The following is an 18452-nucleotide window of genomic DNA, read 5'->3' on the forward strand; positions in this document are numbered from 1 at the left end:
CCTTACACAGCAACAGAGCTACCCAAAGGAGACTGTGAAGAACCTAGACTCTTCAGCTGATGGCTCTTCTACCCAGCCACAGGCAGCAGTGTTGATGAATCTGTGTTCAAGATCCTCGTACGCTTCCTTTCTTTCTCTCCCATTCTCCTACAGCCCTCTGCTGTATTCCTGCACTTACTTGCTACTCCTAATCCTACAGCAATTCAGCACTTGCTCTCTATCCCCAGATGCTTGTCCAAAGTTTGTACACAGCTTTCTGGCTTTCTGCTGAGGTTTTGCCCTCCCAGCAAAATTGCAAGCTCATACGCTGGAAAACTTAAATTTCAAACTACTGGCAAGACAAATACCTATGTATGTGACACTATAACAGCAAACAATCAATCACGTTTCCTTTTATATCGTGGCAACTGTCTTCAGAAACTGTTAATGCAATACTGTCACCTACACGTTCTGGATCTTACTGTTGTAACTGATTTAAGCAGTTTCCTATACAGTAACCTCCCAGCCCTGCCCTGCCCTAGAAATCTGAGTAAAAGTGGAGTAAGTTAGCTTGAATTGTATAGCAAATAGTATGTTTTAAACCATCAGCTTTGAAAGTGCTGTGTGACTTCAGGGATGACAGTATGAAAAGGAAACATTTCACATTAGTAGGTAACTTCTTAAAGACTCTCTGTTCTTATTAAGGAAACAAGACTACAGACGGTGTACAGCCTTGGCTGTCATAATAAAGAAATGGAGTGTAACAGGCTGTTACAAAAGGTTCTGGTCAACAGAGGTTCATCTCGACAACGTATGACTTGGTTCTGACTTGACAGTACTTCAGAAAAATCTGGTCTTAGTTATTCAGTAAAAACCAAACCAGCAATCCTGGGTGCACTGGTTTAGGGTGTTAAGTCCCTGCGCCACTGCTAGAAGTTTCTGTTCCTGTAGAAGGGGCAGCAGAAGGAGCATGAGCCTATTCCCGAATCCCCCAGTGCAAAGCCCAACATTTTAAGACAGAGTTTTACAAAGAGTTGTTTTCGCAGCTCCTGCTTTGGCTAGTTGTTTGTGCCTGTGTGCCCTGGTGACTTATGCTGGTACAAGTGGTGAAACTGGTGAAACACAAAGTGAGTTAAATCACCCAGAGGAGAACAAAAACATTAAGAATGGCTGAACTGGAACACGGCTGGGCGCGTTTCCCTAGGCAGCAAGGCTGGCTTAACAGGTTCCCAGCCTCGACTGCTCATTTGGACTCCCACACTGTTCGCTGCCCCCTCACTTGACGTATGGATGTCTATGCAAGTTGTGATCATGGAAGCCGTCTCAGTTACGCATACAAATAAATCCCAATATATATCCTCCAATATGTATTTTTTAATTCAGGCCCATTTCAGGGACCCAATTCATCGTCTGGCCCCAAAACAATTGTACTGATAACCCTGCTGGAGGAACTACAAGACGGGTGAAATGGCTGAGGATGGCACCTCTTCAGCCACCTGAGGAAGAAAAACTTGTGATTACATGCTCAGGAAAAGGGCCACATTGTAAAGCCGCAAGGGAGATCAGACAAAGCGTAACACACTTTATTTTTGGACATCATTATGGAGAACAACAAGCAATCTCCACCCACAGCCAGTTTACCACGCACGACTCCCCTCAAGCAGGGCCTGTTCCAAGAAGGGGCTCACCCCTCGTCCTGCAGCGCCGCACTGATGCATGCCAGAGTCTGCTATCAGCCCTGGTCCAGAAAGGGAGTGCCTTTCTCCAAAGTCTTGCAGGTTATCTATACAACTCTCCGGTCTTTACTTGGTAACTTCCTTCAACCAGGTCAAAAACCAGGATATGTACTTTCTCTCAGGCAGGCGTGTTTTTCCAGAAGTGTTTATGACTTAGGGAACTGACTGGTGCAGTAACAAAATTTGGCCATGGGTACAAACTGGCCCTGAGTACTTGTAGGCTGGAAATGAGAAGAAAATTTCTAGTACTCAGACCAGCGAGGAGGGGGAATAACCTCTCAATAGAATTAATAAAAGCAAAAATCTAATTACTTTTAAGTTAGAGCACAGTCATGAAAGAAATCATACAGCAGCAGGGCCTCCGACTTTTGTTTCTCCCTACATCCTTTAAGGAATGTTCAGAAAGGTGCATGTGACTTCCTACAGCACGACACGGCCCTAACGGGAGTTACTGGAAACGGTGTTAAGAACCGTGCCTTTGACAGGGAGAGAAAGAAAAAAGGCTGCACAGTGCAAACTTGTGACTTTTAAAATTTGAAGCCACAGCATGGAACTATGCAGACTTCCAGTGTACATGCAACCAGCTGCCTGCCTGTCGACAGATCACATTTGGATTTTATGGCGTCTACAGTTAAAAGTCTCTACCTCGCATGACATTTACCCACCCAACACAAATGCGCATGCGAACAGGAACAGCCCGTCAGGCTACCGCGGGGGAAGTGCGGGTGCCGCAGGGCCGGGCGCTGCTGAGCGCCACCGCACCGGGCGACCCCCGCGGCCCTCCGAGCTCCGCGGTGAGCGCAGGGCACGGCGAAACGGCGAGAGCGGGGCTCGAACGTGTGGCCACCTCTGCAGGTGGCGCAGGCGCAGTGCGGCGGTCCGCGGGCGCGCGGGGGATGCCGGCTCCGGTCTGCCGGCCCGGCCCCCCCGAGCCCGCTGCCACCGCCCTCCGGGGGGCGGGCCCGGCACCAGCGCCGGGCGCGGGAGCGCGCAGGGGTTTCGGCTGAGGCGCGGCCTCGCCCGCGGCGGTGCCAGGAGCACGGCGCTGATGGATGTGACGCGTATGGCGGCGGCGGCGGCGCTCCCCCTGCGCCGGCGGGGAGGCGGCCCTGCGCCCGGCGCCGCCTGCCCGGCCGCGCTGTGAGCGGGACTGCGCCGGCTGAGCGCGGCGGGGAGACAGCGCCCGCGGCGCCTGACAGCTCGGTGCCGGGCGCGGAGGCGGGGGTGGGGGGAGGCGGCGGTGTGGGTCGGTAGCGGCGGGGCGCTCCGCGGCAGAGCCCTGCGTTGCGTTCCGGCCGGCCCGCGCAGAGCCCGGCGGGGTGGTGCGGGGGACATGCCCTGACGGGACGGCGAGCGCACGGGCGCCGCTTGCGAGGGGGAGCTGCGCCCGCGGAGCCCTCCGCGGCGGATCGCCCGCACCCGGCGCGGGCTCCGGGCGCCGCCACTATGGCCGGGCCCGGCCTCTGGACTCGCGTCAAGTCCCTGCTGCGGAGGAGCGAGGACCCCTTGTTCCTGAACGACTCCAGTGCCTTTGACTTCTCGGACGAGGTGGGGGACGAGGACTTCCCCAGGTTTAACAAGCTGCGAGTGGTGGTGTCGGACGACGCCTCGGAGGCGGCCCCGGAGACGCCGGTGAACGGGGCGCCCCTGGGCCTGCCCTCCGACGACGACTCCCTGCTGGACCGGGACATCGCCCCGCGCAGCGCCCGGGCCGGCCGGGCGGACCCCTGCGGCCGCTGCCGCAGCCGGCGGGAGCGCTCCGGGCAGAGGAGGGTGAAGAAGCGGCTGGCGCTCGCGGCCCTCCTCTACCTCCTCTTCATGACGGGGGAGCTGATAGGTGAGTCGGGGGCTGTTTTTGCCGTCTCTGCGGCCCGGGCGCCTCACAGCCTGTTACCCTGCTCCGGCCTTGGTTTTACCTATTTACTAAGAGAAACCATCTGTCATTTAGAGAGATCAGAGAGATTAGCTGCAAGTTCAGAGAGTGAGAAGGAGCAAAGTCCACCTGTATTTTCCATGCAAGAAAAGAGAACTTTGCAACTTCCCTTACCTGAATCTCGTCAATCCCCCCAGATGGCATAGAATATGCTTTTTTTCTATGTCTGTGGTTTTTATTTCTCCCAGTAAATTTCTCTTATAAGTTTGTAAGGTTTTAGCAAGGAAGAAGTGGCATTTTATTACAGACATAAATAAAAGAAGATGAATAATTTTATCCTCAATATTTTTTAATTACTGCCATAAAATCTTGCTGTGCTTGCACCAAAAGAAGAGGAGGGAAATAGAGTTTCCAAGTGTGACATTTACCATAACAAAACTAATACTGGGAGGTATTTGTACTTACTCACCAGATACAGCAATACGCTCTGTTATTTACAACTGAAAAGACAAATCCTGAGCTGTTGGTAACAACGCAGTGAAGAAGCCACTCACTTGACAACATCCTGAGGTCCTACCATGCTCTGGACTAGCATATGCTCCATCCAGACATCAATCATATGAGCAAAGTCCATATAAGTACTTTAACACTTCCCATTACAACACGTAAGAATACCAAGTAGCTTGATTAAATTATTTGTGGGGTTTTTTTGTTTTTTTGTTAGTACTTGGCAGAAGTATGGTGGGTTTTTACCTGGAAATTTGTTCCTCCATAAGCATCTGATTGTTGTTGGTCAGAATGAATACGGTGCTCAAGTTCAGTTTTTATTGCTCCTTCATAAAGACATGCTATCATGTGCTGTTCAGGCTGAAGAGAACCTGTGCATTCTACAGCAGTCTGTGCAAAACGGCTGTGCTTTATTTAATAGGCTATAAAAGCACAGGCCTGAAATAAAATTAAATTCGAAGATCCCTTGGATGTATAGATGAGCTATTAAATATTATACCTTCACCATTATCTAATCATTTTTACAAAGGATAGTATTTATCTTTTAATCTCTGTTCACTTAGAAGTGTCCTGTTACCATCTGTCTTTAGGCTACGTCCACGCCATCAGGGCAAGCGTCTGCTGGTGCTGCTCAGCCTCCTGAAGAGCCATTAAACACTCTCATCCACTTTCCCCTGATCTGAAGTAGTGAGGAGCATTACACAGTGCCAGTACATTGACGTGGATGTTGAGCCAGGTCTCTCTAGCAACTATAGCAATTAATTGCTTTTAAATTGTTTTCATTTTAACATACAACTCTAAGTCTGAGCTAATCAGATGAATTATTGGCCATAATGGTGGGGGGAGAAGCAAGTCACAAAAACTTTCTGGAAGTAAAGAACAGAGGTGCCTCAGGTGTAGTAACATGGGACTGACACCCTTCTCCTCCTCCCTTATGCAAATTTGGCCAGTAATGACTGAAGATCGGACATTTGCTCATGTGAAGTGAGCTCATGCTCTTGGATCACTTGTCCTAGGACAGCTGTGAGTTGTATCTTAAAGACAAACTTCTACAAGATGGATAGGGAGCAAAGTCATTGCTCAAGTGTAAATAATAGTTTGTCCTACATACATAGAAAAAAAATCTGTAGGAGTTTCAGAGACAGACTAGAATAGTGACTATAGCTGCATCAGTTTTATTTGCGGCCTTATTTCAAGAACGTGGGTTAATGGAAAAAAATGTTTTTGGCCTTCAACATTTCTCAGAGTGTGGTTAGTCATTAATAACACTGTCACAACAGCTTATCACAGATAAGGCACGTTGCATCAAACCTGTTGCAGCGATCTGTTTGAATGCCTGCATTTGGCCCCTGGCTCCGTTTTTTTGTCTGTCTGAGGTTTTGGTTCAGCATGAACTCAGGTAAATTTCATGAGCAACACAGTGTTGTATCTATCTCAGACACAGACATCCTTTAACATGAGAGTGATTTTACTTGACTGTATTTATATCAGAGTTCTGATATATGCTGAAGTTAGTTCATCTGAAGGGCCCTTTATTGAATGTCTGAGCTGTTGGCAGCTTGATGCTGAAGTCACTAAGAGTGTACCTGTTAGGGGCTGTGGATCTGATTCATGCTATTGTGGACCTTTCCATAGCTAGTGCAGGGAGAGCTCTAGAAATAATACGCGTTGAGAGTTACCTTCTCATCACTGTCACATCATCTGTTGTTTCTCCCTTACAGCCAGGACTTCTGCAGGCCCAGCTCAGGGTGGTGATTTTGTCTGTACAAAGTGTTAGTACTGTAGGGTGGGTCGTCCTCCTCAGGTTTATGTATGCTGTTGGTAGCCCTATTTCATTATTTGGGCATCAAGGCAGACAGCGTGAAGGGCCAGACCCATAAAATATTCAGGCATCCAACCTCCACAGAGGGTATATGGAGGACTTGGGTATCTCTGTACTTTTGCGGATCTTGACCTGAATGACTTTTCATAGGACAAGTTAGCAGCAGCAGAACAAGTAATTAAAGATGGAGTCCTCAAGTCTTGGTCAGTGCCTTACCTGTTTAATTTATTTTATTCCATCCCTGTATTGTGTTTTGTCTGTTTTTTGTAACTTTTTGAATTGATCTGTAGCTCAGGTATTTGGGAAACTTTGATCATATAGGACATTCTATGATCTCTGACAGATTTGATTTTCTGAGAAAAAAGCAGAATACCCTATCAGACAATTAATTTGTTCAGTAAAAAAATCTTTCGGCTGTCTGTTACTGATTTCAAGATGAAGGAAATCTCATTTCAGCAGCTTTTTTGTGAAATTTTGATTAGCATATTTTTTCCAAAGCATAGTCAAGCTCATTACTCCAGCCTACCTCAGTGTTTGCTGTTTAATTTGATGAACAGTCATTGTAGAAGTCAGATAACAACTTACACTTTGTGGGAACCATTTTGCATCAAGAAATGAAAAACATATTGCGAGTCCAAGTTAGCTTTTCTGACAGGGTTTTGATGTTTTCAGCTATGCTTAGAGATTTCTAATTGATCCTCCATGAGGAAGACTGCTGTCCTTCATGGGTCACTGAAACCAGTGGTGAGCAATCAAGCTGTCTATTTGTAAAGGTTATAGTCTTTTTTTTCCAAGTTGCCAATCATGTTTGAACAGCCTTTAGGCAGTACCTTTAACCAAGCAATGAACCAATACATTTGGAAACAGAGAATCTTTGATTTCAGAAGTTTATAAATCTCAGTTATGTTTTCTTAATCCACATGCTCATTATGATTAGCTTCAGTACCTGAATTCTTTCTTTATAATTTTATTTTTGAAGTCTTTAATGAGAGGCTAGCTGAAATAGAATTGATTCATCTTAGACTGAAGTGATTCTCAAAATTAATACATGTGAATTAACATACATATTTTAAATGATCATACATGTAAACTACTGAATTGAATGTCCTTTGACATAAATTATTGTTTCTTCTGTGTTGATTATAAAAGAGGCTGAGTTGTACATTTCTAAGTCATCTTTTTTTAAGTTACGTGAGAACACAATTCAGAAAGGAAAGGCATAACTCATTTTACTAAAAAAGATGCTGAATTGCTAAATCTTAAAAACTCATTATTTTTGAGCTGTGATGGCCTTTGAAAAATTTCAGCCTCAGAAGAATTTAACTTAGAAACTTATGAACAATTGAAGAAGGGTTGATGGAGGAAAGGAACTAATTGAAATGTGGTGTATTTGATAGCTATCCACAGTACAAGCAATGCTACAGTATCAGCCTGCTGCTTGTGTCTGGCTGGGGAGGAGAGTGTAGCTCTGTCTGCAGGTGTGCACATAACACCCACAGCCACACACACACGTATGTTTTATGACTAGGTCTTGAAAGCAATCAGCTGTGAATTTCCCTTTGCTATTTCCTCATCGTCAGCCTCTTCCCTAAGTCAGTTTTAACTGTACGTGAAGATACCTTTACTCAAACTGTTAGCTGGAGCCTCAAGCCTGCCAAATGGCACACCAGCTGCGATGCTTTGCTCAGTAGAATTTACAAGCTGCATGACAATCTCAAGGTAAAAAGAGAAACTAAATCACAGCTGAGCTGACACTAAGGTTGTGATCTTTTCTGAGAAAATGGGCTTACCTTCATGCATATGGAAGCCAACGTGGCTTGTCCTTGATTCCCCTTTGGATAAGAGATGCTTAAGAGAGAGGTGCACTGTTTAAATCTCCCACCCATCCAACAGTAGCATTAGCAATTGAATTGGAACACTGATATTAACCTTTGTTCTGAGGTTATTTGTCTCAATGCAGCTCATGATTAGGAGAAAAAATTATGGTAATAAATAACAAAGAAAAATGCTGTGCAAGTAAAAGTCATTGTCTGCTATATATATTGGCAGAACTTATACACCCCTGCCAGGACAGGGAGTAATGAACGTTAAAAGGTAATGTCATAAAAATAAAAAGGGGGCAGGGTAAGTTTCCTTGCCATTGGGTCACTGGATTTCTGTCCCTGTTCCATAATGTCAAAATATTTAACAGATGTAGTTTAATAAAAGGATTAGCTGATTAAGCATACATGCAATAATATATAGAGAAAAGATACAAAACTGTTTTGGACCTGATCTTGCAAATGTTATGATGCAAGTAGTGTGTGTGACAATAACAGGAGTGAATCCTTTCTATGTCACTCTTAACAGAAAGCACAAGTCACTGCACTTGTAACTATGGTAGCTTTAAATCGTAGCATGGCATTTTGATTGTAATGGCAAAAAAACCCCCATTTAGTAGTTATAAGAAGGGCTTTCATGCACTTAATGCACTGTTCTGAAAATAAATAACTGTAAGCTGTGCCAAGAGGATATTATCTAGAATCATTAATGTTATGCGTCCTGACTTTTCCAACTTTGTTTTCAGGTGGATATGTTGCTAACAGTCTCGCAATTATGACAGATGCACTTCATATGTTAACTGACCTTAGTGGTATTATTTTGACCCTGCTTGCTCTCTGGCTGTCTGCAAAATCTCCCACAAAGAGGTTCACTTTTGGATTTCATCGCTTAGGTATGTAGATACCAGCTTTTGCTATTACAGAGTATTTTAAGCAACAACTGTCAAGATCACCTAATTCTAGAAGGTAACTAGGAAGAAAGTAGCAACAAACCTAAAAGTTGCTTCATGTTTAACACACTGACTCAAATGTCCTCTCACTGGCCATTGTGGATCTACTACATAGGTTGTATTGCCACAAGGAAATAGATAATAAAAAAAAATTTTTTTAAAATTTTAAACCTCAGCCAAAAGTGAAGTTTGATGTCAGAGTTTCACTCACTAGGAGCAGGATGAGTCTCTCCATCTCTGTGGAACTAGGACTTAAAAGATTCAGTGTTAAATTCTGAATGCTTGATTCATCTTCCATCTTAAAGAGGAACTGGATACATGATGACATTGTAAATATGACTTTCTACAAATGAACCATGGCCTAAAAAGTTTAAAAAGGGTTAAAGAGGTGGGAAGCTGTCCCCAGCAAGAACAAGGGTGGATATACAGCTGTGTTTCACAGCCCATCCATAGTTACTGGGCTGTTGCATTAGGTCAGGCCCCTGTGTACCTTTGTGCTTTGCAATTGAGGCTGTTGAGCAAGAGGAACATGTTCTTTAGTCACTCACTGCTGTACCAGTGTTACTGCTTGTGTGACACACTGAGCAGCTTGTTGGTGCAGGAGCTGTACATGTCAGTCAGCTGTTGTTCACAACTGATTGTTGCCAGTGCCCGGGATTTATGAGGTCCCATTGACTTCAGCAGAATTACGACACTGGGAAAAGGTCCTATTCAATGTGGAAAAATGGTATCTTAACCCAGAAGTAAAAAGTTCTGTAGAGCATATTATCAGAGAGCTTTGCCCTGCCAGAAGCCACATAAATCACTATTCCTCTTGGGACTCCCCAAACTACACAAAGCAGAGGTGAAAGTGTCCCATGGTTTGCAATACAGTAAGTTACTTAACCTCTGTCCATTTTATGTGTCTCTAAAAAGAAGTATAAACAGAAGTATGTACTAAACCTTGGAAGCGTATTTTCAGGATTCATTACTTCCTGTTTGGAAATGTAATTATGATAAAGGATGTTTTCATGTGGTTTCTAACTGGATATAATAATTCATAGTATACAGCTGCAGGTCTTGTAGACATTTTAACAAAGGCTTCAACCTTTATTTTTCATGAAATAGATGATTTCTAGTGTCACATTTTGCTACCTCTGCTATATATATTCTATAGCATATAGTTTCCAAGGAATTTCAAAGTCTCATGTAGTCATTATTTGCAATTCTTATTTTGGCTGCTAGAACAGCAGTAGAATTCAACAACTCCATCACTCCTAGTCATATGTCATCAGTTAGTCACTAATGCATGAATGCATAACTCTGTACACTAGGAAAGATCTTTGGGGCTTTAGCAAGAAAGTATTAACAATGCCAGCATTTCCCATTACAAACTTTTCTTTCAAGAAGTTTTAATTTTGTGATGGGAGCTCTCCTAATACTGAAATCTGACCTTGTAGGTATGCCCCTGGCATTTGCTCTTACTCTCCAGAAGGATATTTGCTAGCATTTATACATAGTTTAAGACTATTTAAAAATAATTTGAGTAGTTTATATGTCTTTGTAACTTTTCTAAAACCAAATAGTACATACATTGAGCATGCCATGGCCTAGCTTAAAACAGGAGTTAATCTTAAGAAAAATAAATGAAACTTACTCAACCATTAAAATCTTACTCAGTTCTGTAAATTTTCACTGACTTTTCAATTAATTAATTTGCAAACACAAATCCCTGAGGATTCCTGCCACCTCACCTTCTGTATCTTTTTTTTTTCCCCCCATTTTACTGCCAAGAAAAATGCTGGCCAGACTGATACAGTGGTAGCCCATGAGCCAGATCTGGTCCATAGAATTAGTCGTATCGCTCACCATCTTTTCCCTGGAGAAGACAGGGAGCAGCTTCTCAGTTTCCTTTCCCTGAAGAAGACAGGGAGCAGCTTCTCAGTTCTGCAACAATTACTATTTTTTTTTCTGCTGCCCAGGGGCAGTAAGTGGTGAAACACTGGAACAGGTTGTGGAGTCTTGACAGTTGGAAGTGCTCAAAACCCAACTGGATGCAGCCCTGAGCAACCTGCTGTAGTTGACCCTGCTTTGAGGAGGACCACACAATCTCCAGGGGTTCCTTTCTACCTCAGCCATTCTGTGTGACTAGCAGCAGTGCAGCTTTCTCTGAAGGCGGAAGAGGAATAGAGCTTGGGGGTGATTTCTGTGGCTGCAGTGAGGAGGGGGAAGTGGGTAAAGGCCCTGCAGGAGACTTCCAAACCTTGAGCTAGGCTCTGCAAGTACCGAAGATGGGATGGTTCGAAATTACTGTGCACAGTTTTTAAAGTCATATTTGTGAAATTTATTTGCCTGATTTTTAGGCACCCAATCTGAATGCTGTGGCCCAAGGGCCCAGTTTCACACATCAGTGAATGCTGTCAATGGAACAAAGCTGCTTTAGGGTGTATCCTCGCTGTAACATGTATTTCTAAGTAACATGTATGTAAGAAGCTTGTCAGCAAATAATAAGAGCTCAACAATAGCTTGAATTTCATGAGAGAGATGTTAAAACATGACAGAATGTTAAAAATAGAGTACACATTGAGCATCTGTCACAGAAAAATGTGGAGCATTTGTTTAAAGCTGGCAATATGTGCAAGAACTATCTTCTTGCTGACCTGCTTTGCATTAAGTTTTAAGACAGTCTATACATACAGTAAGCATTAAAACATTCAAAGGAACAATGTTTCTGGTGCTTGTTATCACTTTTGTTTGCATAACGATGAATTTTCAGTCTCATTCCCCTAAACATTACATTGCAAATACAACAGACCTATTAGCTGTCTAGTCAAATTCCAGAAGGAAATAAGCGCTAGTTTTCATTTATTTGAATTCTCTTTGAATACATAATACGTATGTTCCATCTGCAGTTTTATTCCATTTTCAGTGGTGAAAAGGAAGCTGGCAGGTTCAGGAATGGGTTAGAAAAGACAAAATAATGGAAACTGCAGTCTTGTCTAAAAAGGATTATATTCTTGAGGCCAAAAATAGTTCTGTTTCACCACCAAGTGGAGATACCTCCTTCTCAGCAAGACACTGGGCAGATTTCATCATAGATATGGAACCTGGCATTTTTCCATTGCTGCAGAGACAATGTTAGTAATGACAGAATCAGTCAGTCCACTGAGACAGTGCACGGTTCATTTCACAAGAAGGGAAAGATCTCAGCACAAATCTACAATGCTGACATGACAATGACTCTGTGAAAGAAACTGGAAGGAAAACACTGGTTTCCACTGCAGAAAACATGGGTTTAGATTGCAAAACCACAGTATGTTATTTCTCTGGTAAATGCTAATGTGCTATGGCTTCACAAATTTTTTAAAAAGCATTCTGGAAAACCTTCTAAGCAATGTATTTTTTTTTTTTTTTAAGGCTGTTGCCCTGAATAATCTGCTTGCTTTGTAAAGAACACTACCACTTGCATGGCTATTTCCAGGATTTTCATGTTGCTCTGAAATCATCTGAGATTGTGACAGTTGCCTTTCAGAGCCTTGTTACTGCCTGGTAATGCTGGTACTCGTCCAGGCACTGACACACTACCGAACAGCTGAATGCGTTGGTGTGAGTTTCTTCTCCCGTAACGGTCTTAAAAATTTAGTGTATGGACCAAGTGATTTTGGTGATATTAAAACGCTTATACAGCTGCATGTTTTTTACTGTAATATTCAATAAATAAAATAAAGGCAGTTCTGTGTTAGAAATGATACCTTCTGAAGTAACCAAAGCTGTATTACATGCTGACAGATAAAAAGCAGAGGGACAAATGAGGCAATTTCAGTATTCTTAAAGCTATGGTACAGCCAAGAACAGAATTTTGTTCTTACCGGGGAATAAATCAGGGCAATGTGTGGAACAAGGGAGAAGAACAACCATTACAGTTCCAAGTAAATTAATTCCAACTCTGATATTTGAATTCACACAGGATGGCTAAAATCCCAGTGATCCATCTGGCAAGTGACAGTAATGAGCATTACACATAACGATTACAGATTACTCAGGCATGGCTGCAGATTTACATGCAATACAGTGGAGCTAGCATTAAGGTTTTCTCAGTGCTTTTTGTAAAGCCCCGTATTAACTTGCTTTTAACTTAGACAGTCTTTTAACTGGGCCCGTGTTTTCTCTGTCAGGTATCTTGCCTTCAGATTTTTTTTTTTTAAGTTACAGCTGCAGCAGGGTAATCATTTTCAGAATATGAAACTAGAAGGTAAAATGTTTCTGTTAAAAGGAATCTAGTGACCCATTTGGAAATACCTATATTCTTTATAGTAGGACCTTAAAATTGTAGTGTGGACTCATCTTCCTCGGGTTTATGTATACTATTACCAGCCCAATTTCATGACTCGAGTACTGAGGCAGACAGCACTAAGGTCCAGACCCTTAAAAGATTCAGGCCCATTTATCTCACTTCAGAACAGCCCAAGCCTTGTAGAGAGCTGTAACCACTTTCCACAGACGTAAATGGCAGCGGAAGGTGCAGGACAATGAAATATTAGGAGTTTTTATTAACTTTCTAATTTTCTTTTTATTTACATGTATGTGCTCTTTTGAAAGTCCCTGCTGATCAAATAAAATTCCTACACCAAAGTGTTGGTCATAACACTCTTACTTTTGTGAAATATGAGTATTTGGTAAACATGAGATAATGTTAAAACAGCATATTACAGCAATACTTAGAAACTTACATTAATCAATCCTTATAGCTGAAATCTGCAATAACTAATGTACACATAAGCCAAGAAGCTTGAGTGATGTCTGACAAGTTTGTACTATTCAGTTCCTTAATCTTTTTATAACTTTTCTTCCATCCTAAATACAAAAAGGATATATAAAAGTAATTTCTAAATCCAGCTTAATACTGTGGACACTTGAAAACAAACTTTCTCTTATTTGTAGGTGGGCTGGTGATGTTTGAGATCACCTATCTTCCTCTCCCGTGGACAGGCCCGCTTGTCTGCGACTTTTCAGGCAAAAGTTCTGGGTTGTCTGAAGAAGTCACAGTCATCGCTTGTGCAGATGTTTTCAGAGAAAACATAATTTGAGGGATATACTGACAGCAACGGGTGAAGGAGTTGATCAGAACAAACTCCATTGTTAATCCTATTTTATGAGTTTTATTTTCCGCACTTGTTAGTTGTGCATTAGGGTTATAATATGCATAAAATAGTTAAAGTAATTAAGACTCTGTCCACATTCTAATTTGGAAATACAAATAGGTCTAAGACTCACTTTTGTAATGTTGTTTCCTTTCTGTTTGCAGAAGTATTGTCAGCCATCATTAGTGTATTGCTGGTCTATATCCTTATGGCATTCCTCTTGTATGAAGCTGTTCAAAGAACTATCCATATGGACTATGAAATAAATGGCGATATCATGCTGATTACAGCAGCCGTTGGTGTTGCAGTTAACTTAATGTAAGATCCCCCTTTCTCTCCATTAACACTCATAAATGTATTTCTGAATAAGCTGCTATTTCATTCATGGCCTGTAACTTTCTCATGGGATGTAATTTTGCTGGCCTCTTCATTTGCATAAATAAGACAAGAAAGATACCAAGTATGACTTTTCCAATTCTTTGGTTTAAAAGGAAAGAAAAAGGAAAAAAAGCAACCAAAAAACCCCCCACCCCACCCACCAAACCCTAAAGCCTGTTTCTTGGAGTGTTTTTCTTCTTTCACTTTCAGAATGGGTTTTTTGCTGAATCAGTCTGGCCACCTTCACTCCCACTCCCATTCCCACCCTCACTCTCACGTCACTCAGTCGAACTCTCCTAACACAGCCCACAGCAGTAGCCATGGTCACAGCAGCCTCGCCGTGAGAGCAGCATTTGTACATGCCCTTGGGGACCTGGTACAAAGTATTGGTGTGCTCGTAGCTGCATACATCATACGCTTTAAGGTAAGGAATGGCTGGTCTTTGTTGCAGGGTGGAATTTTTAAAGTTTCAACTCCAGTGATTAAATTAAAAAGGGACTTGTTTTTGTAAGTTATTAAAAAATACTTTGTGATATTCTATTATGTGTCATACATTCATGCAAAATAAGCAAAGACTATCATGTAATTGGTAACTATTCAAACAAGAAGAAATGCTCATGAAAGTTGCAGGTAGAAGTAACTGCATTTTCTGAGTCACATTTTTATGAGTGAGCTGATTTTCATACATCCATTAACACTTTGGAACTTCTTCCCTTGCAGCCAGAATACAAGATTGCTGATCCTATATGTACATATATATTCTCCGTACTGGTGGTTTTGACAACAGTTCGAATTCTGTGTGACACAGGAGTTATTATTCTGGAAGGTAAGATCTGTGCACAGTCAGCAGTACTTTACGTGTCAAATACCAGTGAGCATTGGCACTTTTTCAAACATCATGATCACCACCTCTAACAAAGTGCATTGTGTCTGGGGACCTGTTCATGCTGCTGCTGCTTTAGTCTGTTCGTTCTTGATGGATCATCTAAGCTGCAGCAGTCTTTAGGTGTCTTTGATCTCTGCAGTGAAACGTACAGAACTTTCTTGTGTGTCCACAAGTGGCTGTCAGCTGAACTAAGTGAACATTTGCCTAGACTCAGTTCTACACTTTAATTACTTGCAAAGTCAAAGTGAATGTAAATGCATGTAAAAGGAGGAAGAAAGCTTAGGCCAAATGGCTGGACAGATGGTTCACACCTGTCCTGTCTTCACCTTTTCCACAAGTGCTGTTGTATTACTTGTGTGCTTCCACTGTTAGCATAGGGGATGCTACAAGTAAAGAGTGGTGTAAAAAGGAAGAAGAAAAAAAAAAGGAAAAGAAAAAGCTGAACATAAGCTTAAGAATCTTATCGCATGTGGTGACTTAGAGGGAAAGATGCCAGCAACATTCTTTGCATTATTATAACTAACATGCCAACTATTACTGCTTGATCTAGTACTTTTACCTTATGAAAGTGAAAATGTTAGGGATGGGAAAAAAATCCTAGGTTTTAGCTGTACCTTCCTAGCTGTCTCATGTGAGCTATTATTGACTTTACTTTTATTATTTTAGGAGGTTAAATCAAGGACCTCAAAATCTTCAATGTCAAGTGCTTTTGCTGTCATTTAGAAGGAAAAAAAATAAATCCAACAAAATGGAAGTTCACCGAGATGGCAAAAATAGTGAAATTTGCTTAAGAAACCTCAATTAGCTCCAAGACAATAGCTAAGATTTAGGTGAAGAAAGCAGAGAAGACAAAGTAATGGTGTATCAGATTCCAGATGTTTGAGTTGTAGCTGTTTGCATAGGTATCCCAGTTGTCATAAAAATCTCATTAATGATGTCATTAGAAGTGATGATAAGTGGGCTTTATGCTAGGGAATTTTTCCAACTCAAATTGAGGATCTCCAGAGAATGGACTTGCATTTATGTTGACATCACCGCTATAACATCAGGGTCCTTGGAATTGTATCAGCTTTCAGTACTAATTTTAACTTAAGTTTCAGCATTATACTAGGAATGCTAGATTAAAAACTTAAATGATTATCTAACACAAACAATGAAATTCTAGCTTTTAATATAGATTTGTAAGGCAGCATGCAAGTCTATCAATAGCATGATGTGAGATATAAAAATTTAAGTCTGTGTTTCCTGGGAAAAAGAAGGCTGTAGAAATAATACCAGGCAGTTAGCTAGTTATTTATCAGCTAAATAATTTTCTGTTAAGTCTTCACTAGAAGGAAAATTTTGTTTAATATGAGACAATCCTAGACACTGAGCTTTCAAAAGAGATGGTACTGGAAATGGAATTAACATAATTTAAAAGACATTAAGGCATCAGGTTCAGAGAGGAGTTATCCAAAAATTCTGAAGACATTTGAGAAGCAAGTGGCTGAACTGTTCATAGTATATATAACCAGACTGCATAAAACTGAAAGTTAAGCAGTGAAAGCTATGATAGAAACAATATTCAGAAACAGAGTTTGTTCAGTATTTTTGTACTAGTTTTTGAGCCCCTGTTCATCATTTAAAATTTTGATTCTGCTCTTCGTGTGGCTCAAGGGTGGAGTAGGGAAGCTATAGATGTGCTGTAGCTGCTGAAAATACTACGTCCAGAAGGACTTGGTCAGTGCAATCATTGATTTGCAAAGATGCCATGCTATAAGACAAAAGTCATTAGGTCTTAACCACTACAGATGGATTACTATGACCACTTAAAAATTACACCAGTTACCCAAAGAGAGAAGTTTCAGGAGACAGCAGGAGAAAAGCCCTAGCATTTTTTTTTATATTTTGACCTTAGAGTCTGGTCAAAGCAGTTTGCAGTGAAGTTGTCTACACAAGTACACTGCTCTAAAGGATCTATGGTGGCTATTGCCAGAGAGCAGATTCTGGACAGGACAAATTACATTTGAGACAACACAGCAATTTCTGTACAACTTCTGTATCCATATTGGACTTAACATGCCAGTTTGCTTATTATCATCTACTGATAACTTGGAAGTTACTAATCACCTCAAACAGCACAAGTTATAAACTCTTGGCATTGAGATCTGTCATGACTTTTTAAAGGCCACTGAGAGTTTGCATAAGACAGTTTTATCTCATGTTTGGTATCACAGGAGTTCCAAGGCATTTAAACGTGGATCGCATTAAGGAAGACCTGATGAAAATTGAAGATGTTTATTCTATAGAAGATTTAAATGTTTGGTCTCTCACTGCAGGAAAAACAACTGCCATAGTCCACTTGCAACTAGGTAAGCTGCTGTATAGCGTAATTTTAGATTAAATCTAAGTGTAGGAAAAAATGCCACTTTCTCTTCTTCATGTTATTATTTAAGTTGAAACAGGAAATACCGTTCTGGGGAAAAAAAAAAAATCAACTAATTATGGTTTTGTGCAGCGAGGTATAGAACCCATTGGCCTAGAAGGACACAGTGTAAGTGAAAATTGTGCAAAGAAAATATATTCATACTGAAACATCCAGTACAGATTCTTGGAGGAGGGGAGGATTTCTCCTAAAAAATTCCCTTATTTTGTCCAGGGAAAGATATAGTGAAGTTCTAACATGGAACAATCTGATATATGAAAAATAAATGTTTTGCCAAAACGTGCTGATTTAGACATGTAACAGTACCATGAATATAAATTCTTAGTAAGAAAGCTCAATTTTTTTGGGGGTGGTGGTGTCTAACACATAAAGTTTTATCAAGATGTGATTCTAGTTAGAGGATATAGACCTAGAGCTGTAAAATAACAGAGAGAGAGTACATAGTGACCACAGACCAATATTAAATTAATAAATGAGTGTGAACAAAGATATTCTAGTTGGTAACACTGTGATAAATATGAGAACAGCTGGATTGTCCAGGTTTCTTGAGGACTGAGTTCTAGCAATTATTTTCTTGATTTTCCAGTTCCTGGTAGTTCATCTAAATGGGAGGAAGTTCAGTCCAAGGCCCAACAACTGCTGCTGAACACATTTGGAATGTACAAGTGCTCTGTCCAGCTTCAGAGTTACAAACAGGAAATGAGCAAAACCTGCGCAAGTTGTCAGAGTTCCAGTGCCTAATTTCATATGTTTTGGGAACTGCTGCCTTATTCCTTATCTTGTAGTCAAAGACTGAGAGCAATAAAAGCAAAATTAAAATGATGAAACAGAAACTATTTATACATGGATTTGTACCATGTAACATGCAGCAGGGAGAACTGATGCTGCAAAAGTGCAGTGGTTGCCCTACAGAACATGTATTTCACTCTCTCCCTTGTACTGGTTTATTCAATTTA

General features: G+C 41.5%; 1 protein-coding gene across 1 annotated transcript; it reads left to right on the forward strand.

Moving 5' to 3' along the window:
* Positions 1-2847: 2847 nt before the first annotated feature.
* Positions 2848-18237, forward strand: SLC30A4 (solute carrier family 30 member 4; the record flags this gene model as incomplete). Its single annotated transcript, XM_082005177.1, has 7 exons — positions 2848-3552; positions 8484-8630; positions 13972-14125; positions 14396-14609; positions 14906-15011; positions 17288-17422; positions 18083-18237. The coding sequence occupies exons 1-7, from the start codon at positions 3162-3164 to the stop codon at positions 18235-18237; spliced, it is 1302 nt and encodes a 433-aa protein (XP_081861303.1). The 5' UTR covers positions 2848-3161.
* Positions 18238-18452: the final 215 nt, after the last annotated feature.

This window comes from Phaethon aethereus (genome assembly GCF_964289735.1).
Source record: "Phaethon aethereus genome assembly, chromosome: 12".
Classification (NCBI taxonomy): domain Eukaryota; kingdom Metazoa; phylum Chordata; class Aves; order Phaethontiformes; family Phaethontidae; genus Phaethon; species Phaethon aethereus.